General features: G+C 49.4%; 1 protein-coding gene across 1 annotated transcript in view; it reads right to left on the bottom strand.

The window, feature by feature from the left end:
• LOC121009287 (vasodilator stimulated phosphoprotein) overlaps positions 1–24,385 on the bottom strand; it is a 42,273-nt gene extending 17,888 nt beyond the window's left edge. Inside the window, exons 1-8 of the mRNA XM_040442298.1 lie at positions 24,095–24,385; positions 16,764–16,932; positions 14,968–15,136; positions 14,826–14,886; positions 14,665–14,702; positions 14,173–14,402; positions 13,931–14,064; positions 12,518–12,594 (exon numbers count right to left, since the gene is read on the bottom strand). Coding sequence (XP_040298232.1) covers positions 12,518–12,594; positions 13,931–14,064; positions 14,173–14,402; positions 14,665–14,702; positions 14,826–14,886; positions 14,968–15,136; positions 16,764–16,932; positions 24,095–24,099 — 883 coding nt within the window. The 5' untranslated portion in view covers positions 24,100–24,385. The remainder of the gene's footprint in view (positions 1–12,517; positions 12,595–13,930; positions 14,065–14,172; positions 14,403–14,664; positions 14,703–14,825; positions 14,887–14,967; positions 15,137–16,763; positions 16,933–24,094) is intronic.
• Positions 24,386–24,647: the final 262 nt, after the last annotated feature.

Raw genomic sequence — 24,647 nt, 5'->3', positions numbered from 1 at the left:
GAAGCCTGGACAGAGGGGCGGCTGTGGATGTAGTGAGGTGAGTAGTAGCCTGGACAGAGGGGCGGCTGTGGATATAGTGAGGTAAGTAGAAGCCTGGACAGAGGGGCGGCTGTGGATATAGTGAGGTAAGTAGTAGCCTGGACAGAGGGGCGGCTGTGGATGTAGTGAGGTGAGTAGTAGCCTGGACAGAGGGGCGGCTGTGGATGTAGTGAGGTCAGTAGAAGCCTGGACAGAGGGGCGGCTGTGGATATAGTGAGGTCAGTAGTAGTCTGGACAGAGGGGCGGCTGTGGATATAGTGAGGTAAGTAGAAGCCTGGACAGAGGGGCGGCTGTGGATATAGTGAGGTAAGTAGAAGCCTGGACAGAGGGGCGGCTGTGGATATGTACATTTGATATTGCCCCTCATAGATGTTTAATAGGTAAAATAAACATCATAGATCCAAAGTCGATTAGGTAAAAAAACATAGCTTTTAAATCCGTTTTCGTACAGCAGTAAAATGTATTTCACATTACTATTTTACATATTTTTTTAAATACACAGGAATACCGTAGTCTCGCACGACTTCGGGCGATACGAACTTAGGCTCCACGGAGCCAATACATTTTAATGCTGTACAGAAACAGCATTCAAATCGTGTTATTTGAACGAATCAACTTTGGATCTATGACGGCCTCGTTGTGCCGGAGGCTCTACTCTGCTGCACGCACGCCATCAGAGGCGTGCAGCGTTTGTTATACTAGATTTATCAAGCCTGCTTGCCCGATATCAGAGACAGGCGGGTACGGTATATGTCTCCATCACGACACTCTCACCATCAGAGTGATGAAGCAATATGTCTGAACAACACCTTCTGTGTCTGGTTGCTGTATGCTCCCGAGGAAATACTGTTTAATATCGGCAGGGAAACGCGTCGAGCAAATAAATGCGCCATCCTATGTTCAGCTCTTATAGATCATTATCCGTGCAGAGCCGCTCATATAGTGCAGTGGTGACCCAGTGGTGGGGCCATCTAATACCAGGGGTCTAATCCTTCACTCCAGGAGATATACTGGGGGTAGAAGGTTAGACCGGACATTATCTGGTTTGGACCTAGTCACCCCACTGCCCTTGTGGGCTTCATGTAGCTCCCACAAAATAAAAGGGAGACATTTTATGGCGGTGGGAGTTGAGGAGATAGTATATACATACATTTTCTATACTCCGGCTCGCACCACCAGCCTGACTGTTATATCTGGTGGAGAACCAATTTTCAATAAAAATGTTCACTCAAGCCTAATCTACATACATCATATGTCCTAGGGGGAGTAACACTGGAGAGTCACTTGTAGAGAAGGATCGGGTATTAGTAATCTACGTACATCATATGTCCTAGGAGGAGTAACACTGGAGAGTCACTTGTAGAGAAGGATCAAGTACTAATAATCTACATACATCATATGTCCTAGGAGGAGTAACACTGGAGAGTCAATTGTAGAGAAGGATCAAGTACTAATAATCTACATACATCATATGTCCTAGGAGGAGTAACACTGGAGAGTCACTTGTAGAGAAGGATCGGGTATTAGTAATCTACGTATATCATATGTCCTAGGAGGAGTAACACTGGAGAGTCACTTGTAGAGAAGGATCGGGTATTAGTAATCTACGTACATCATATGTCCTAGGAGGAGTAACACTGGAGAGTCACTTGTAGAAAAGGATCTGGTATTAATAATCTACATACATCATATGTCCTAGGGGGAGTAACACTGGAGAGTCACTTGTAGAGAAGGATCGGGTATTAGTAATCTACGTACATCATATGTCCTAGGAGGAGTAACACTGGAGAGTCACTTGTAGAGAAGGATCAAGTAATAATAATCTACATACATCATATGTCCTAGGAGGAGTAACACTGGAGAGTCAATTGTAGAGAAGGATCAAGTACTAATAATCTACATACATCATATGTCCTAGGAGGAGTAACACTGGAGAGTCACTTGTAGAAAAGGATCTGGTATTAGTAATCTACGTACATCATATGTCCTAGGAAGAGTAACACTGGAGAGTCAATTGTAGAGAAGGATCAAGTACTAATAATCTACATACATCATATGTCCTAGGAGGAGTAACACTGGAGAGTCACTTGTAGAGAAGGATCGGGTATTAGTAATCTACGTACATCATATGTCCTAGGAGGAGTAACACTGGAGAGTCACTTGTAGAGAAGGATCGGGTATTAGTAATCTACGTACATCATATGTCCTAGGAGGAGTAACACTGGAGAGTCACTTGTAGAAAAGGATCTGGTATTAATAATCTACATACATTATATGTCCTAGGAAGAGTAACACTGGAGAGTCACTTGTAGAGAAGGATCAAGTACTAATAATCTACATACATCATATGTCCTAGGAGGAGTAACACTGGAGAGTCAATTGTAGAGAAGGATCAAGTACTAATAATCTACATACATCATATGTCCTAGGAGGAGTAACACTGGAGAGTCACTTGTAGAGAAGGATCGGGTATTAGTAATCTACGTACATCATATGTCCTAGGAGGAGTAACACTGGAGAGTCACTTGTAGAGAAGGATCGGGTATTAGTAATCTACGTACATCATATGTCCTAGGAGGAGTAACACTGGAGAGTCACTTGTAGAAAAGGATCTGGTATTAATAATCTACATACATCATATGTCCTAGGGGGAGTAACACTGGAGAGTCACTTGTAGAGAAGGATCGGGTACTAACCCCCTCAGCCCCTATAGCTTAAACCCCCTGAAAGACCAGGCCACTTTTTACACTTCTGACCTACACTACTTTCACCATTTATTGCTCGGTCATGCAACTTACCACCCAAATGAATTTTACCTCCTTTTCTTCTCACTAATAGAGCTTTCATTTGGTGGTATTTCATTGCTGCTGACATTTTTACTTTTTTTGTTATTAATCAAAATTTAACGATTTTTTTTGCAAAAAAATGAAATTTTTCACTTTCAGTTGTAAAATTTTGCAAAAAAAACGACATCCATATATAAATTTTTCTCTAAATGTATTGTTCTACATGTCTTTGATAAAAAAAAAATGTTTGGGTAAAAAAAAAAATATGGTTTGGGTAAAAGTTATAGCGTTTACAAACTATGGTACAAAAATGTGAATTTCCGCTTTTTGAAGCAGCTCTGACTTTCTGAGCACCTGTCATGTTTCCTGAGGTTCTACAATGGCCAGACAGTACAAACACCCCACAAATGACCCCATTTCGGAAAGTAGACACCCTAAGGTATTCGCTGATGGGCATAGTGAGTTCATAGAACTTTTTATTTTTTGTCACAAGTTAGCGGAAAATGATGATTTTATTATTTTTTTTCTTACAAAGTCTCATATTCCACTAACTTGTGACAAAAAAGAAAAACTTCTATGAACTCACTATGCCCATCAGCGAATACCTTGGGGTGTCTTCTTTCCAAAATGGGGTCACTTGTGGGGTAGTTATACTGCCCTGGCATTCTAGGGGCCCAAATGTGTGGTAAGTAGGTAAATGACCTGTGAAATCCTAAAGGTGCTCTTTGGAATATGGGCCCCTTTGCCCACCTAGGCTGCAAAAAAGTGTCACACATCTGGTATCGCCGTATTCAGGAGAAGTTGGGCAATGTGTTTTGGGGTGTCTTTTTACATATACTCATGCTGAGTGAGAGAAATATCTCGGCAAAAGACAACTTTTCCCATTTTTTATACAAAGTTGGCATTTGACCAAGATATTTATCTCACCCAGCATGGGTATATGTAAAATGACACCCCAAAACACATTCCCCACCTTCTCCTGAGTACGGCGATACCAGATGTGTGACACTTTTTTGCAGCCTAGGTGGGCAAAGGGGCCCACATTCCTTTTATGAGGGCATTTTTAGACATTTGGATCCCAGACTTCTTCTCACGCTTTAGGGCCCCTAGAATGCCAGGGCAGTATAATTACCCCACATGTGACCCCATTTTGGAAAGAAGACACCCCAAGGTATTCAATGAGGGGCATGGCGAGTTCATAGAAATTATTTTTTTTTTGGCACAAGTTAGCGGAAATTGATATATATTTTTTTTTTTCTCACAAAGTCTCCCTTTCCGCTAACTTGGGACAAAAATTTAAATCTTTCATGGACTCAATATGCCCCTCACGGAATACCTTGGGGTGTCTTCTTTCCGAAATGGGGTCACATGTGGGGTATTTATACTGCCCTGGCATTCTAGGGGCCCTAAAGCGTGAGAAGAAGTCTGGAATATAAATGTCTAAAAAATTTTACGCATTTGGTTTCCGTGAGGGGTATGGTGAGTTCATGTGAGATTTTATTTTTCGACACAAGTTAGTGGAATATGAGACTTTGTAAGAAAAAAAAATAATAATTTCCGCTAACTTGGGCCAAAAAAATGTCTGATTGGAGCCTTACAGAGGGGTGATCAATGACAGGGGGGTGATCAATGAGAGGGGGGTGATCAATGACAGGGGGGTGATCAGGGAGTCTATATGGGGTGATCACCCCCCTGTCATTGATCACCCCCCTATAAGGCTCCATTCAGACGTCTGTATGTGTTTTGCGGATCCGATCCATCTATCAGTGGATCCGTAAAAATCATACGGATGTCTGAATGGAGCCTTACAGGGGGTTATCAATGACAGGGGGGTGATCAGGGAGTCGATCTGGGGTGATCAGGGGTGAATAAGGGGTTAATAAGTGACGGGGGGGGGGTGTAGTGTAGTGTGGTGGTGCTTGGTGCTACATATTACTGAGCTGCCTGTGTCCTCTGGTGGTCGATCCAAGCAAAGGGGACCACCAGAGGACCAAGTAGCAGGTATATTAGACGCTGTTATCAAAACAGCGTCTAATATACCTGTTAGGGGTTAAAAAAATCACATCTCCAGCCTGCCAGTGAACGATCGCCGCTGGCGGGCAGGAGATCCACTCGCTTACCTTCCGTTCCTGTGAACGAAATCTCGCGTCTCGCGAGAGGACACGCCGGCGCATCCAGGAGGAATCAATCAACCACCTCCAGGACGCGTCGCTGCGTTCGGCGGTCCGGAGGTGGTTAATAATCTATATACATCATATGTCCTAGGAGGAGTAACACTGGAGAGTCACTTGTAGAGAAGGATCGGGTACTAATAATCTACATACATCATACATCCTAGGAGGAGTAACACTGGAGAGTCACTTGTAGAGAAGGATCAGGTACTAATAATCTACATACATCATATGTCCTAGGGGGAGTAACACTGGAGAGTCACTTGTAGAGAAGGATCAGGTACTAATAATCTACATACATCCTATGTCCTAGGGGGAGTAACACTGGAGAGTCACTTGTAGAGAAGGATCGGGTATTAATAATCTACGTACATCATATGTCCTAGGGGGAGTAACACTGGAGAGTCACTTGTAGAGAAGGATCAGGTACTAATAATCTACATACATCATATGTCCTAGGGGGAGTAACACTGGAGAGTCACTTGTAGAAAAGGATCGGGTACTAATAATCTACATACATCATACATCCTAGGAGGAGTAACACTGGAGAGTCACTTGTAGAGAAGGATCAGGTACTAATAATCTACATACATCATATGTCCTAGGGGGGAGTAACACTGGAGAGTCACTTGTAGAGAAGGATCAGGTACTAATAATCTACATACATCCTATGTCCTAGGGGGAGTAACACTGGAGAGTCACTTGTAGAGAAGGATCAGGTATTAGTAATCTACGTACATCATATGTCCTAGGGGGAGTAACACTGGAGAGTCACTTGTAGAGAAGGATCGGGTACTAATAATCTACATATATCATATGTCCTAGAGGGAGTAACACTGGAGAGTCACTTGTAGAGAAGGATCGGGTATTAGTAATCTACGTACATCATATGTCCTAGGAGGAGTAACACTGGAGAGTCACTTGTAGAGAAGGATCGGGTACTAATAATCTACATACATCCTATGTCCTAGGGGGAGTAACACTGGAGAGTCACTTGTAGAGAAGGATCAGGTATTAGTAATCTACGTACATCATATGTCCTAGGAGGAGTAACACTGGAGAGTCACTTGTAGAGGACGATCAGGTACTAATAATCTACATACATCATATGTCCTAGGAGGAGTAACACTGGAGAGTCACTTGTAGAGAAGGATCGGGTACTAATAATCTACATACATCATATGTCCTAGGAGGAGTAACACTGGAGAGTCACTTGTAGAGAAGGATCAGGTACTAATAATCTACATACATCATATGTCCTAGGGGGAGTAACACTGGAGAGTCACTTGTAGAGAAGGATCGGGTACTAATAATCTACATACATCCTATGTCCTAGGGGGAGTAACACTGGAGAGTCACTTGTAGAGAAGGATCAGGTATTAGTAATCTACGTACATCATATGTCCTAGGGGGAGTAACACTGGAGAGTCACTTGTAGAGAAGGATCGGGTACTAATAATCTACATACATCATATGTCCTAGGAGGAGTAACACTGGAGAGTCACTTGTAGAGAAGGATCGGGTACTAATAATCTACATACATCATATGTCCTAGGAGGAGTAACACTGGAGAGTCACTTGTAGAGAAGGATCGGGTACTAATAATCTACATACATCATATGTCCTAGGAGGAGTAACACTGGAGAGTCACTTGTAGAGAAGGATCGGGTACTAATAATCTACATACATCATATGATGTAACACTGGAGAGTCACTTGTAGAGAAGGATCAGGTATTAGTAATCTACGTACATCATATGTCCTAGGGGGAGTAACACTGGAGAGTCACTTGTAGAGAAGGATCGGGTATTAGTAATCTACGTACATCATATGTCCTAGGAGGAGTAACACTGGAGAGTCACTTGTAGAGAAGGATCGGGTACTAATAATCTACATACATCATATGATGTAACACTGGAGAGTCACTTGTAGAGAAGGATCAGGTATTAGTAATCTACGTACATCATATGTCCTAGGGGGAGTAACACTGGAGAGTCACTTGTAGAGAAGGATCGGGTATTAGTAATCTACGTACATCATATGTCCTAGGGGGAGTAACACTGGAGAGTCACTTGTAGAGAAGGATCGGGTACTAATAATCTACATACATCATATGTCCTAGGAGGAGTAACACTGGAGAGTCACTTGTAGAAAAGCATCAGGTACTAATAATCTACATACATCATATGTCCTAGGAAGAGTAACACTGGAGAGTCACTTGTAGAAAAGCATCAGGTACTAATAATCTACATACATCATATGTCCTAGGGGGAGTAACACTGGAGAGTCACTTGTAGAGAAGGATCGGGTACTAATAATCTACATACATCATATGTCCTAGGAGGAGTAACACTGGAGAGTCACTTGTAGAAAAGCATCAGGTACTAATAATCTACATACATCATATGTCCTAGGAGGAGTAACACTGGAGAGTCACTTGTAGAAAAGCATCAGGTACTAATAATCTACATACATCATATGTCCTAGGGGGAGTAACACTGGAGAGTCACTTGTAGAGAAGGATCGGGTACTAATAATCTACATACATCATATGTCCTAGGAGGAGTAACACTGGAGAGTCACTTGTAGAGAAGGATCGGGTACTAATAATCTACATACATCATATGTCCTAGGAGGAGTAACACTGGAGAGTCACTTGTAGAGAAGGATCGGGTACTAATAATCTACATACATCATATGTCCTAGGAGGAGTAACACTGGAGAGTCACTTGTAGAGAAGGATCGGGTATTAGTAATCTACGTACATCATATGTCCTAGGAGGAGTAACACTGGAGAGTCACTTGTAGAGAACGATTTGGGTGTCCTTGTAGATAAATGATTAAATAACAGAACAATGTCAATCAGCTGCTTCTAAGACTAGCGGGATATTTTCATGTATGAAGTGAGGCATGGACTGGTTGGGCAGGGATGTAATATTACCGCTATACAAAGCGTTGATGCGGCCTCATTTGGAATATGCCGTCCAGTTCTGGGCACCAGTCCATGGAAAGGACGCCCTGGAACTGGAGAGTATAGAGGAGAGCGACTAAACTGATAAGGGGCCCGGGGGGTCTGAGTCATGGGGGAAGATTCAAATAATTACACTACTCACAAAAAGTTAGGGATATTTGTCTTTCGGGTCAAATGTCTGGAAAACGTAAAAAGTCCCTGCTCCAGTGATGTTATATCAGGAAAGTTGGGCACTTAAAGGGGTTCTGCACTTTGTTTTAACTGATGATCTATCCTCTGGATAGATCATCAGCTTCTGATCGGCGGGGGTCCGACACCCGGGACCCCCGCTGATCAGCTGTTTGAGAAGGCAGCTCCAGCAGCGCCGCGGCCTTCTCACTGTTTTACTAGCGTGGGCGGGGCTAAGGTCCATTCAAGTGAACACAGCTTAGCCCCGCCAACTCAAGTTGATACTAGTCGTGACGTCAGTGGGCCGGCGGTAAACAGTGAGAAGGCCGCGGCGCTACTGGAGCGTCGCTGCCTTCTCAAACAGCTGATCGGCGGGGGTCCTGGGTGTCGGACCCCCGCCGATCAGAAGCTGATGATCTATCCAGAGAATAGATCATCAGTTAAATGAAAGTGCAGAACCCCTTTAAGTAAAAGCAGCAATGGTGATTTCCTCATCTCAGACAATTTACCAACACAGAAGCCGACCCCAGTGCTGGGTATACGGCCACAAAGTGTCAGGGTCTCAGGAACTTGTCCTGTGGCCTTGAGCACCAATTCCAGCCTGACAACGACATCTCCTGATGTTCACAGGAAAGGGAGGTGGATGTCATTGTCCATCTGGGGACAAACGATCTGGCTTGCAAAGGTTAGGTTTCAAAGGTGAAGGAAGCTTTTCACACACTTGGTAATGATATACGGGAGGTTGCATCAACTGTTTCATTCTCTGCAGTTTTGCCTGTGCATAACCTTCAGCATGACAGGAAGCTGCGCATTAAGGAATTCAATGTATGGCTTGGTGAATGGTGTCTGAACCAAGGGTTTGGCTTTGTGTCTCATGATAGCTCTCGGAATGGAAAAGAACTGTACAAGATGGTTTGCATCTTTCTCTCAAGGTAACGAATGTCCTCGGTGAACAGTTCAAAGTATTTGCTAAAGAGCATTTAAACTAGGAAAGGGGGGCAAAAGAGTGATAATCCAGCAGTCCGACTGCCCCCCGGAACAATGGCAGAAGAGGCCAGTAGCACAAAGGTCAAGAAATGACAAGCTCAGAGTCTTGTCTACAAATGCTCGCAGTTTCGGGAATAAGATCAATGAACTTGAGGCTATAATGGCATCTGAGAATATAGATTTAGTGGCTGTTACTGAGACGTGGTTCAATGGGAGTAATGACTGGGATATAACAATACCAGGGTTCTCTCTATACAGGAAAGACAGAGAAGGCAAGAAGGGGGAGGGGTGGCCCTGTATGTGAAAGATAGCATAAAATCTAATCTAATAGAAGTTAGCGAGAACAATTTAGAGTCAGTTTGGGTTACCTTGCAGCTTGATAATCATAAGGTAACTCATGCAGGTGAGATATATACACCACCTGGCCAAGTCAAAGATTTAGATGATCTACTAGTTGAGGAAATAGCTAAAATGACATTGAAGGGGGAAGTTATCATTATGGGAGATTTCAATCTTCCTGATGTAAACTGGAAAACCAAAATAGCAAGTTCTGCCAGGAGTACAGATATTCTAAATTCCCTACTGGGATTATCTCTACAGCAAGTAGTGGAGGAGCCAACCCGGAAGGAGGCCATTCTAGATTTAGTATTCACAAATGGGAATTTGGTATCTGATATTACTGTAGGGGAAAGCTTGGGATCTAGTGATCACCAGTCAGTGTGGTTTACTATAAGTACAGCGACTGAGTCACACCACACAAAAACAAAAGTTTTAGATTTTAGAAAAACTGACTTTTCTAAAATTAGATTAGTGTTATACGAGTCCCTATCAGATTGGAACAGTTTCAGTGGAGTCCAGGAGAAATGGGACTACTTAAAAGTGGCACTATTGAAGGCAACAGAAAATTGCATTAGGCTTGTCAGTAAAAGCAAAAAAAGGAAGAGACCACTGTGGTACTCAGCAGAAGTGGCCAAAATCATTAAAAACAAAAAGATAGCATTTAGGAATTATAAAAAAAAAAAACTAAACGAGGATGACAGGGAAATTTATAAGATTAGGCAGAGAGAGGCCAAACAAGTTATAAGAGCTTCTAAAGCACAGGCAGAAGAGAAATGAGCTCAGTCAGGGAGATAAGGAGATAAGACATTCTTCAGATACATAAATGAAAAAAGGAAACTAAAACAAGGAATTAACAAATTGAAAACTAAAGAAGGAAGGTATATGGAAGAAGATAAAGAACTAGCTGACGGCCTCCATGAATACTTCTGTTCAGTTTTTACAAAGGAAAATGAAGGAGAAGGACCTCAGTTAGGCTACTTTCACACTTGTGTTCAGAGCGGGTCCGTCTGCATTATAGTTTAAAAAAATTCTAAGTGTGAAAGTAGCCTGAACGGATCCGTCCAGACTTTACATTGAAAGTCAATGGGGGACGGATCCGTTTGAAAATTTAGCCATACTGTGTCAACTTCAAACGGATCCATCCCCATTGACTTACATTGCAAGTCTGGACGGATCCGCTTGCCTCCGCACGGCCAGGCGGACACCCGAACGCTGCAAGCAGCGTTCAGGTGTCCTGCTTGCTGAGCGGAGCGGAGGTTGAACGCTGCCAGACTGATGCATTCTGAGCGGATCCGCGTCCACTCAGAATGCATTAGGGCCGGACGGATGCGTTCGGGGCCGCTTGTGAGAGCCTTCAAACGGAGCTCACAAGCGGAAGGCTTTTGATACTGTCTCCAGCAGCCGTTCACTAATGATGGACCTCGATGAGCTGGCGCATTGTCCTCCATGAAGATGACATTAGGCCTGTGTTGTTCCTGCAGACGCACAATGACTGGATTACTGATGTTCTGGATTACTGATGTTCTTCAGGTAGTTTGGGCTGTCACTGGACCACAGGCTCGTCTGGTCACCACAGTGGATGATGCAGAGCGCTCTTCTGGACGTCTCCAACATCGTTGGCAGCCATCATCTCTGCTCAGCGTGAATCGAATTTCATCAGTGAACAGCACTGAGGCCCACTGGTCCCTCGTCCAGTGTAGATGCTCTGGTCCATACAAGACGATGAGGCCTGTGCCTGGTGGTGCGGTCAGGCACCCCTGCAGGTCGTCTAGCACGCAGACCACACTGATGTAAACAGTTTCCAATGGTCTGCGGTGACATTTGGTGCCTCTCACTTCCCTTACATGTGCCTGGAGTTGTGCGGCATTCATCATCCGGTTCCGCAGGGCATTGCTCACAATGAAGTCGTCATCAGTGTGGGATGTGGCCAGAGGACGTCCACCTCTCTGCCTTTCTGTGACTCTGTATCTCTGATACAACCTGCTGGTGACTCTCTGACTCTCTAACCTCAGTGCCCACCTCCGTCTGAGAACATCCTGCTTGAAGCCTCACAATGACGAGGTACTGTTCATCAATCATTAGGTGTCGTCTTGGTCTCATGATGTCACAAACTGAGCAGCATGATGAGGAGGACGGTTTAATACTAATTCTAATTAAATCTGGAAATTTATTGGGCGATTCATGGATCAAACACCTGGTGTGAATTTTGCTGTTAAGCTCCTTGTTAGAGAAAAGCAAGTTGTGCAAAAAGTCCTGAAACACTAAACAGCTGGACATTCAGAAGGTTAGAGAAGGTGACGTTAAGTTCACCTGTAACGCTGGGTTCACACCAGAGCGTACTGAACGTACGCTCTGTATGCGCGATTGTACGGGCATTTACAATCGCGCCGCGGAGACAAGCGAACGCCCATTGTCGCGCGTTCCCGGAAGTCTATGTACGGGAACGCGCGACACTACGCCCCAAAGAAGCTCCTGAACTTCTTGGGGCGTCGGGCGTTTTACAGCGCGATCGTACGCGCTGTAAAACGCCCAGGTGAGAACCATGCCGATAGGGAATCATTGGTTTCTCCTTGTTGAGCGTCAGGTCTGAACCGGCTGTAAAGGTCAGAGGGCATTTTAGGGTCATCCTGAAATCTCACCCACAAGACAAATATCCTGGACGTTTTGAGAGTGGTCTAAGGGGGGACGTGATTAACCTTCACAAATATACAAATGGCCGTAGAGGAAATACTCTGAAAAGCTGTTCCATGCAAAATCCCCTCAAAACACAAAGGGACACTTTTCAGCCTCCGGAGGCATCAAGGCTTCTTTACTGTAAGAGCTGTGAATCGGTGGAGTATTCGGCCTCCGGACATGGCCACAGCAGGAACAGGGGGAGGCTTTAAGAATTCATCTAAGCCTTTTTTTAAAGGAAATTATATTAATGTTTATGACACTGTGTAGAAGTCGGGGTCTCGCTCCTTTTCCTAATATTCAGGCCCCCCTCCCCCATCACCCGGTTGAACTTGATGGACTTATGTCATCTTTCAACCATATTAACTATGTAATGTAACTCACCAGCCTGGCTCCGCCCACTGCTGATGTCATTATCGTCCTGTGTGGCAGTGGGGGTTGGGCGATCACTCATCTTCTTCCTATAAGAGAGAAGCCAGGAGATAGGAGCTCACTCATAATGTATGGCGACCTCACCGGCCCCGAGACACGCCCGGGGCCGGCCACCTCACCGGCCCCGAGACACGCCCGGGGCCGGCCACCTCACCGCCCCCGAGACACGCCCGGGGCCGGCCACCTCACCGGCCCCGAGACACGCGACCTCACCGCCCCCCCGTGACACGCGACCTCACCGCCCCCCCGTGACACGCGACCTCACCGCCCCCCCGTGGCACGCCCGGGGCCCGCGACCTCACCGCCCCCCCGTGGCACGCCCGGGGCCCGCGACCTCACCGCCCCCCCGTGGCACGCCCGGGGCCCGCGACCTCACCGCCCCCCCGTGGCACGCCCGGGGCCCGCGACCTCACCGCCCCCCCGTGGCACGCCCGGGGCCCGCGACCTCACCGCCCCCCCGTGGCACGCCCGGGGCCCGCGACCTCACCGCCCCCCCGTGGCACGCCCGGGGCCCGCGACCTCACCGCCCCCCCGTGGCACGCCCGGGGCCCGCGACCTCACCGCCCCCCCGTGGCACGCCCGGGGCCCGCGACCTCACCGCCCCCCCGTGGCACGCCCGGGGCCCGCGACCTCACCGCCCCCCCCGTGGCACGCCCGGGGCCCGCGACCTCACCGCCCCCCCCGTGGCACGCCCGGGGCCCGCGACCTCACCGCCCCCCCCGGGGCACGCCCGGGCCCCGCGACCTCCCCGCCCCCCCGTGGCACGCCCGGGGCCCGCGACCTCACCGCCCCCCCGTGGCACGCCCGGGGCCCGCGACCTCACCGCCCCCCCGTGGCACGCCCGGGGCCCGCGACCTCACCGCCCCCCCCGTGGCACGCCCGGGGCCCGCGACCTCACCGCCCCCCCGTGGCACGCCCGGGGCCCGCGACCTCACCGCCCCCCCGTGGCACGCCCGGGGCCCGCGACCTCACCGCCCCCCCCGTGGCACGCCCGGGGCCCGCGACCTCACCGCCCCCCCGTGGCACGCCCGGGGCCCGCGACCTCACCGCCCCCCCGTGGCACGCCCGGGGCCCGCGACCTCACCGCCCCCCCGTGGCACGCCCGGGGCCCGCGACCTCACCGCCCCCCCGTGGCACGCCCGGGGCCCGCGACCTCACCGCCCCCCCGTGGCACGCCCGGGGCCCGCGACCTCACCGCCCCCCCGTGGCACGCCCGGGGCCCGCGACCTCACCGCCCCCCCGTGGCACGCCGGGGCCCGCGACCTCACCGCCCCCCCGTGGCACGCCGGGGCCCGCGACCTCACTGCGGTGACACCCGCCTGACCCTCGTGGGACAGGCGGACATGTATGTGACACGGTTGTTACCTGCGGGCCAGCATCTGATTCATCTCCTGCATGAGTCCTCCACCTCCGCCGCCTGTCGATGCTCCTCCACTGGTGCGGCTAATGTCTGGTTTGGACGGCACCCCACTACTGGGAGAGGAGCCCCCCGACTCATCCTGTTGTAAAAGTGGGAAAAAATTGACAGTGAGCTTGTGCTCATGAAATCAGCAGAACCCCCACAATCTACCCCTCGCCCAGCCCCCTCACCCCGCCATACTTCTCACCTTTGTCGCTTTCTTCAGCTTGGCGGCAGCTAATGCGGCGGCCAGGCCTCCTCCATTGGTCACAGCTCCACCTCCTGAAGGCAGAGGGGGAGCAGGGGGAGGTCCACTCCCAGGAGGAGCTGGTGGAGCCCCAGGAGGAGGTGGTGGTCCTGGCGGTGGAGGAGGTCCTGGCGGTGCAGGAGGTCCTGGCGGTGCAGGAGGTCCAGCTGATGACGGGGTCACTGGCGCAACTAGAGGAGAAGTGAAGGGTTAGAGGCAGCCATTTTACCCTCCCCGAAACCCCACACAGAAGCTGCCGCAGTGCCTGAGACTCCCAATGTGTGAATGACAGGGGAGGATAACTCTCATCAGCCAATGGGAAATCTAAGAACACAAAATGAGGGCCACTACTAGGCATGCAGAGCCAGGGATTATCTGAAAGGTCCACTCCTGGTGGGATCTAACATTAGAGCCTAGGAGGCATGCCCGTCCAGCCCCCGCGGACCCCCTCACCTGGACTCTGGACTCTGGCCTCCAGTTCTGGCTGCAGCCTGTGGACAGAGGAGATACTGGTCAGAACAATCCCCACCACACAATGGTCACAGGACCCGGCCTTAGCTCTCATACACCAAGTATTTGGGGGAGGGGGAGATGGAGCAGGCAGCTGAACTCACTTCCTGGGTGGCTCCTGCTCTTCCACTTTGGGTCCATTCTGCTGACTGGGCCAGGCAGCACCTGCAGAGAAGAGGCCGGACTCAGACGGTGACTGTGGAGGTCCCAGAGGGCACTCGCCCCAAACACACAGAACCACCTTACCTGTGTCCAGACATTCGAGCGCCTGCAATATCCCAGCAGCGAACTGTCCGGCCTCCTCCTTACTGCCGAAGTTCAGCCCCCACACCTGCCGCGCATCCCGCCACTGGTGGAAATTGGGCGTGGCCTGATTGTACTTCAATCCACGGACCAGGGGGCAATTAATAACAACCTGAAAAAGAGAGGAATCATTGAGACGTCTGCCTGGTGCAACAGAGACAGCCTGCAGGGGCCGCTGTGATGAGGGGCTGCCCCCGAGACCTCCATGTCCAGAGACAGCCTGCAGGGGCCGCTGTGATGAGGGGCTGCCCCCGAGACCTCCATGTCCAGAGACAGCCTGCAGGGGCCGCTGTGATGAGGGGCTGCCCCCACCACCCTAACCCCGAGACCTCCATGTCCAGAGACAGCCTGCAGGGGGCGCTGTGATGAGGAGCTGCCCCCGAGACCTCCATGTCCAGAGACAGCCTGCAGGGGGCGCTGTGATGAGGGGTTGCCCCCACCACCCTAACCCCGAGACCTCCATGTCCAGAGACAGCCTGCAGGGGGCGCTGTGATGAGGAGCTGCCCCCGAGACCTCCATGTCCAGAGACAGCCTGCAGGGGGCGCTGTGATGAGGGGCTGCCCCCACCACCCTAACCCCGAGACCTCCATGTCCAGAGACAGCCTGCAGGGGGCGCTGTGATGAGGAGCTGCCCCCGAGACCTCCATGTCCAGAGACAGCCTGCAGGGGGCGCTGTGATGAGGGGCTGCCCCCGAGACCTCCATGTCCAGAGACAGCCTGCAGGGGCCGCTGTGATGAGGGGCTGCCCCCACCACCCTAACCCCGAGACCTCCATGTCCAGAGACAGCCTGCAGGGGGCGCTGTGATGAGGAGCTGCCCCCGAGACCTCCATGTCCAGAGACAGCCTGCAGGGGGCGCTGTGATGAGGGGCTGCCCCCGAGACCTCCATGTCCAGAGACAGCCTGCAGGGGCCGCTGTGATGAGGGGCTGCCCCCACCACCCTAACCCCGAGACCTCCATGTCCAGAGACAGCCTGCAGGGGGCGCTGTGATGAGGAGCTGCCCCCGAGACCTCCATGTCCAGAGACAGCCTGCAGGGGGCGCTGTGATGAGGGGCTGCCCCCGAGACCTCCATGTCCAGAGACAGCCTGCAGGGGCCGCTGTGATGAGGGGCTGCCCCCACCACCCTAACCCCGAGACCTCCATGTCCAGAGACAGCCTGCAGGGGGCGCTGTGATGAGGAGCTGCCCCCGAGACCTCCATGTCCAGAGACAGCCTGCAGGGGGCGCTGTGATGAGGGGCTGCCCCCGAGACCTCCATGTCCAGAGACAGCCTGCAGGGGGCGCTGTGATGAGGGGCTGCCCCCACCACCCTGGACTCCTCTCATTACAGTCACTCTCTCCTACAGGGCGGGGGGGGGGAGGCCCCTGAGCTTCGCAATCACCACCATCTGTTACAACACGTCCTTCCCGTGTCCACACAACATGAAGATGCTCAGGAGAGTGGAGGAGGGGAGCCCCTTTAGTTCACCCCCCCTGCCCCGAGGCAGGGGACACATTCCTGAAATAACTCATCCTCCTGGTCCCTGTCAGAACCATAGCCTGGAGGGTCTCCAGGGAAGGAAGACTCTCATCATCTCTGGGCTTCAGGTCTCTTATACGGTAACCCCAGCAAGCCCTCAAATATCAACCCTCACCCAACGTCCACCAGCAACAAGGTCCCCAGCGTCACCCCAAATAACCACACCATACACAGCGTACATACATGTAACCTACGTGATGGACACACGCAATCCATACCTGTTGATCGGAGATCTTCCGCCCCACCACGCGGTAGGTCTGGGGCCCCGGGCTGTAGTACAGCTGGACTCGGCTGTGTCCGGTGGGGCCAGCCCCGGCATTGATCCACTTCTTACTGGAATCATCATACAGCATGACGGTGGCCCTGGCGGCGACCACCGCGGTCTCACTGCAGAGAAGAACAAGACCATTATCACTACAACTCCCAACATCCCCTGACAAACAGGAGGGTCTCCAAGACCAATGATCTGTGCCGCTGGATGAGCAGATACATCAGGAGATATGTACACGTGAGCCGCCAGACCCCTCCGTGGAAAACCGTAGCATGCGCAGAGCAGCAGGGTGACATCATACAAGAAGCGATGACATCACACCCTGCACAGGACGGCACATAGGCTGACATCATACAACAAGCGATGACATCACACCCTGCACAGGGCGGCACATAGGCTGACATCATACAACAAGCGATGACATCACACCCTGCACAGGGCGGCACATAGGCTGACATCATACAACAAGCGATGACATCACACCCTGCACAGGGCGGCACATAGGCTGACATCATACAACAAGCGATGACATCACACCCTGCACAGGGCGGCACACAGGCTGACATCATACAACAAGCGATGACATCACACCCTGCACAGGGCGGCACACAGGCTGACATCATACAACAAGCGATGACATCACACCCTGCACAGGGCGGCACACAGGCTGACATCATACAAGAAGCGATGACATCACACCCTGCACAGGGCGGCACACAGGCTGACATCATACAACAAGCGATGACATCACACCCTGCACAGGGCGGCACATAGGCTGACATCATACAACAAGCGATGACATCACACCCTGCACAGGGCGGCACACAGGCTGACATCATACAAGAAGCGATGACATCACACCCTGCACAGGGCGGCACACAGGCTGACATCATACAACAAGCGATGACATCACACCCTGCACAGGGCGGCACATAGGCTGACATCATACAAGAAGCGATGACATCACACCCTGCACAGGGCGGCACATAGGCTGACATCATACAAGAAGCGATGACATCACACCCTGCACAGGGCGGCACATAGGCTGACATCATACAAGAAGCGATGACATCACACCCTGCACAGGGCGGCACATAGGCTGACATCATACAAGAAGCGATGACATCACACCCTGCACAGGGCGGCACATAGGCTGACATCATACAAGAAGCGATGACATCACACCCCACTTTCCCTGGATCTGTAGACCTGGCTCATGTGATTAGTGACTAGGACCTATAAATTAGGGCTCATGCACACAATGGTATTTTCCCCGTTTCTTTTGCGGCCCATATGCAGAACCATTCGCTGCAAAATGCGTAATGCACAACGCCAGTATCAGTGATTTGCGGACGGCAAAACACCCAACGGCCGTGTGCATGGGCCCTTATATGAGACTCAAGGTGCCGGCCTGCGGGAGTAATGGCGGACAGCGTAGCGCACACGGCTGCGCCAAGCATGGGGCGCCTCCATGTAATCTACAGCGCCAGACACAGGACCAAAATAAAGATGTGGTTTCCCCGCAGCTCCCTCTGTTCCTGCTCCCCCCGCTGTGTGTTGTGGTTTTGTCCATATAAGGCTATAAGAAGCTGATGGGAGATACCACAATAAATGAGAGGAGGGAGGAACTGAGGACGTAACAGGAGTAACAGCAAGTCAAACACCACACGTCACTGCCCCGTCTGTCACCCGGGCGTTAGAGAGAGCGGTGGGATGTCACCCTCACCCGGGCGCTAGAGAGAGCGGTGGGATGTCACCCTCACCCGGGCGCTAGAGAGAGGGGCGTGATGTCACCCTCACCCGGGCGTTAGAGAGAGCGGTGGGATGTCACCCTCACCCGGGCGTTAGAGAGAGGGGCGTGATGTCACCCTCACCCGGGCGTTAGAGAGAGGGGCGGGATGTCACCCTCACCCGGGCATTATAGAGAGCGGCGGGATGTCACCCTCACCCGGGGGTTATAGTGCGGGGCGTGATGTCACCCTCACCCGGGGGTTATAGAGCGGTGCCTAATGTCACCCTCACCCGGGGGTTATAGAGCAGGGCCTAATGTCACCCTCACCCGGGGGCTATAGAGCGGTGCCTAATGTCACCATCACCCAGGGGTTATAGAGCAGGGCCTAATGTCACCCTCACCCGGGGGTCATGGAGCGGGGCGTGAGGTCACCCTCACCCGGCCTAATGTCACCCTCTCCCGGGGGCTATAGAGCGGTGCCTAATGTCACCCTCACCCGGGGGTTATAGAGAGGGGCGTGATGTCACCCTCACCCGGGGGTTATAGTGCGGGGCGTGATGTCACCCTCACCCGGGGGTTATAGAGCGGTGCCTAATGTCACCCTCACCCAGGGGTTATAGTGCGGGGCGTGATGTCACTGGTAGGGATGAGTGAATTTCATATTTTGAATTTTTTTTTCAGTTTGTGTTGAGGTATTTAGTGAATTGCGCTATGGATTCTGTTACCACGGACCATAACGCAAATCTCTGACTGAACGCCTTTAGAGGAATTCCGTTATTCTTTCAGTCATAATATAAGTCTATGGGCTGCAGAACGGATCCGTCCCATTTCCATTATGCAGGGGAGTCCTGTAAAGGCGTTCCGTCAGAGAATTGCGTTATGGTCCGTGGTAACAGAATCCGAAACGCAATTCAGTAAATACCACAAAATATGAAATTCACTCATCTCAACATATACCACGCAGGTACAGTACACACACACACCACGCAGGTACAGTACACACAGGTACAGTACACACACACACAGGTACAGTACACACACACACAGGTACAGTACACACACACACCACGCAGGTACAGTACACACACACACACACACAACGCAGGTACAGTACACACACACACAACGCAGGTACAGTACACACACACACACACACACACACACACACACACACACACAACGCAGGTACAGTACACACAGGTACAGTACACACACACAGGTACAGTACACACACACACCACGCAGGTACAGTACACACAGGTACAGTACACACACACAGGTACAGTACACACACACACAACGCAGGTACAGTACACACACACAACGCACACAACGCAGGTACAGTACACACACACACACACACACACAACGCAGGTACAGTACACACACACACCACGCAGGTACAGTACACACACACACACACAACGCAGGTACAGTACACACACACACACACAACGCAGGTACAGTACACACACACACAACGCAGGTACAGTACACACACACACACACACACAACGCAGGTACAGTACATACACACACAACGCAGGTACAGTACATACACACACACACACACACAACGCAGGTACAGTACACACACACACACCACACAGGTACAGTACACACACACACACACCACGCAGGTACAGTACACACACACACACACACACCACGCAGGTACAGTACACACACACACACACCACGCAGGTACAGTACACACACACACCACACGCAGGTACAGTACACACACACACCACACGCAGGTACAGTACACACACACCACACAGGTACAGTACACACACACACAACGCAGGTACAGTACACACACACACACAACGCAGGTACAGTACACACACACCACGCAGGTACAGTACACACACACACACACACACCACGCAGGTACAGTACACACACACACACCACGCAGGTACAGTACACACACACACACACCAACCACGCAGGTACAGTACACACACACACACACACCAACCACGCAGGTACAGTACACACACACACACACACACCAACCACGCAGGTACAGTACACACACACACACCAACCACGCAGGTACAGTACACACACACACACACCAACCACGCAGGTACAGTACACACACACACACACACCAACCACGCAGGTACAGTACACACACACACACACACACCAACCACGCAGGTACAGTACACACACCCACACCAACCACGCAGGTACAGTACACACACACACACACACCACGCAGGTACAGTACACACACACACACACCACGCAGGTACAGTACACACACACACACACACCACGCAGGTACAGTACACACACACACACACACCACGCAGGTACAGTACACACACACACACACACCACGCAGGTACAGTACACACACACCACACAGGTACAGTACACACAGGTACAGTACACACAGGTACAGTACACACACACACACACCATGCAGGTACAGTACACACACACCACGCAGGTACAATACACACACAACGCAGGTACAGTACACACACAACGCAGGTACAGTACACACACAACGCAGGTACAGTACACACACACACAACGCAGGTACAGTACACACACACACACACCATGCAGGTACAGTACACACACACACCACGCAGGTACAATACACACACACACACAACGCAGGTACAGTACACACACAACGCAGGTACAGTACACACACAACGCAGGTACAGTACACACACAACGCAGGTACAGTACACACACAACGCAGGTACAGTACACACACACACACAACGCAGGTACAGTACACACACAACGCAGGCACAGTACACACAACGCAGGTACAGTACACACACACACACAACGCAGGTACAGTACACACACAACGCAGGCACAGTACACACAACGCAGGTACAGCACACACAACGCAGGTACAGCACACACAACGCAGGTACAGCACACACAACGCAGGTACAGCACACACAACGCAGGTACAGCACACACACACACACACACCACGCAGGTACAGTACACACACCACGCAGGTACAGTATATACACAGACAGTACAGTATACAGACAGTACAGTATACAGACAGTACAGTATACAGACAGTACAGTATACAGACAGTACAGTATACAGACAGTACAGTACAGTATACAGACAGTACAGTATACACAGACAGTACAGTATACGGTTCAGTATACAGACAGTACAGTATACATACACAGTACAGTATACACAGACAGTACAGTATACAGTACAGTATACAGACAGTACAGTATACAGTACAGTATACAGACAGTACAGTATACAGTACACAGACAGTACAGTATATACAGACAGTACACAGACAGTACAGTATATACACAGACAGTACAGTATACAGACAGTACAGTATAGACAGTACAGTATACAGACAGTACAGTATATACAGACAGTACAGTATATACACAGACAGTACAGTATACAGACAGTACAGTATACAGACAGTACAGTATACAGACAGTACAGTATATACAGACACAGTACAGTATATACAGACACAGTACAGTATACAGACACAGTACAGTATACAGACACAGTACAGTATATAGACACAGTACAGTATATACACAGACAGTACAGTATATACACACAGTACAGTATATACAGACAGTACAGTATATACAGACAGGACAGTATATACAGACAGGACAGTATATACACAGTACAGTATATACACAGACAGTACACAGACAGTACAGTATATATACACAGTACAGTATACAGAGAGTACAGTATATACACAGACAGTACAGTATATACACAGACAGTACAGTATACAGACAGTACAGTATACAGACAGTACAGTATATACACACAGTACAGTATACACAGACAGTACAGTATATACACACACAGTACAGTATATACACACACAGTACAGTATATATACACACAGTACAGTATATACAGACAGTACAGTATATACACACACAGTACAGTATATACACACACAGTACAGTATATACACAGACAGTACAGTATATATACACACAGTACAGTATATACACACACAGTACAGTATATACAGACAGTACAGTATATACACACACAGTACAGTATATACACACAGTACAGTATATACACACACAGTACAGTATATATACACACAGTACAGTATATATACACACAGTACAGTATATATACACACAGTACAGTATATACACACACAGTACAGTATATACAGACAGTACAGTATATACACACACAGTACAGTATATACACACACAGTACAGTATATACACACACAGTACAGTATATACACACACAGTACAGTATATACACACACAGTACAGTATATACACACACAGTACAGTATATACACACACAGTACAGTATATACACACACAGTACAGTATATACACACACAGTACAGTATATACACACACAGTACAGTATATACACACACAGTACAGTATATACACACAGTACAGTATATACACACACAGTACAGTATATACACACACAGTACAGTATATACACACACAGTACAGTATATATACACACAGTACAGTATATACACACACAGTACAGTATATACACACACAGTACAGTATATACACACACAGTACAGTATATATACACACAGTACAGTATATATACACACAGTACAGTATATACAGACAGTACAGTATATACACACACAGTACAGTATATACACACACAGTACAGTATATACACAGACAGTACAGTATATATACACACAGTACAGTATATATACACACAGTACAGTATATATACAGACAGTACAGTATATACACACACAGTACAGTATATACACACACAGTACAGTATATACACACACAGTACAGTATATACACACAGTACAGTATATATACACACAGTACAGTATATACACAGACAGTACAGTATATACACACACAGTACAGTATATACACACACAGTACAGTATATACACACAGTACAGTATATACACACACAGTACAGTATATACACACACAGTACAGTATATACACACACAGTACAGTATACACACACAGTACAGTATATATACACACAGTACAGTATATACAGACAGTACAGTATATATACACACAGTACAGTATATACACACACAGTACAGTATATACACACAGTACAGTATATACACACACAGTACAGTATATACACACACAGTACAGTATATACACACACAGTACAGTATATATACACACAGTACAGTATATACACACAGTACAGTATATATACACACAGTACAGTATATACACACACAGTACAGTATATATACACACAGTACAGTATATACACACACAGTACAGTATATATACACACAGTACAGTATATACAGACAGTACAGTATATACACACACAGTACAGTATATACACACACAGTACAGTATATACACAGACAGTACAGTATATACACACACAGTACAGTATATACACACACAGTACAGTATATATACACACAGTACAGTATATATACACACACAGTACAGTATATACACACACAGTACAGTATATCTCTCTCTATCACACAGCTCGGGGTGTAGAGGACGCCCCCGCTCGGCTCTCACCTCATCCTGGCGGCGCCTCCTGCTGGTAGGAATGGGAGCTGCTCACCTGTGCGGCCCCTCAGCTATCTGAGCATAGCAGGAAGTCACCCCCAGCTGTCCGCAGCCGCCCCCGCCCTACAGCCGTCTGTCTCCTGCCCCAATCTCTCCCACCTGCCCCCTGTCTGTCTCTCTCTCCAGCCCCTGTCTGTCTCTCCCACCTGCCCCGTGTCTCTCTCTCTCTCCCTGTCTGTCTCTTTCTCTGGGTCGCTATCACTTCCTCTCTCGCGTAGTTCAGCCTTCTCTTAAAGCGGCCACCAGCCACAGCCCCTGCTCTTAAAGCAGCAACGCCACATATCCGGGGGAGGGCAGATCTCTAAAAGTAACCAATAGCAGACCTGCGCACAGCTACCAATCACAGCACGGCTTTCAATTAACAGAGCCGGAAAATGACATGAAAGCTGTGCTCTAATTGGTTACTGTGCTGTGCCAGATTTGGGCATTAAAAAGTATATTACTGCTGACAACCTGCCTGTATATCCTGTCTGAGAGGTAGTCACAGCCCCGCCCCTGCTGA

Source organism: Bufo bufo, chromosome 8 (assembly GCF_905171765.1).
Source record: "Bufo bufo chromosome 8, aBufBuf1.1, whole genome shotgun sequence".
NCBI lineage: Eukaryota > Metazoa > Chordata > Amphibia > Anura > Bufonidae > Bufo > Bufo bufo.
The sequence above is the reverse complement of the archived record's forward strand: the minus strand, read 5'-3'. Positions and strand labels throughout refer to the sequence as shown.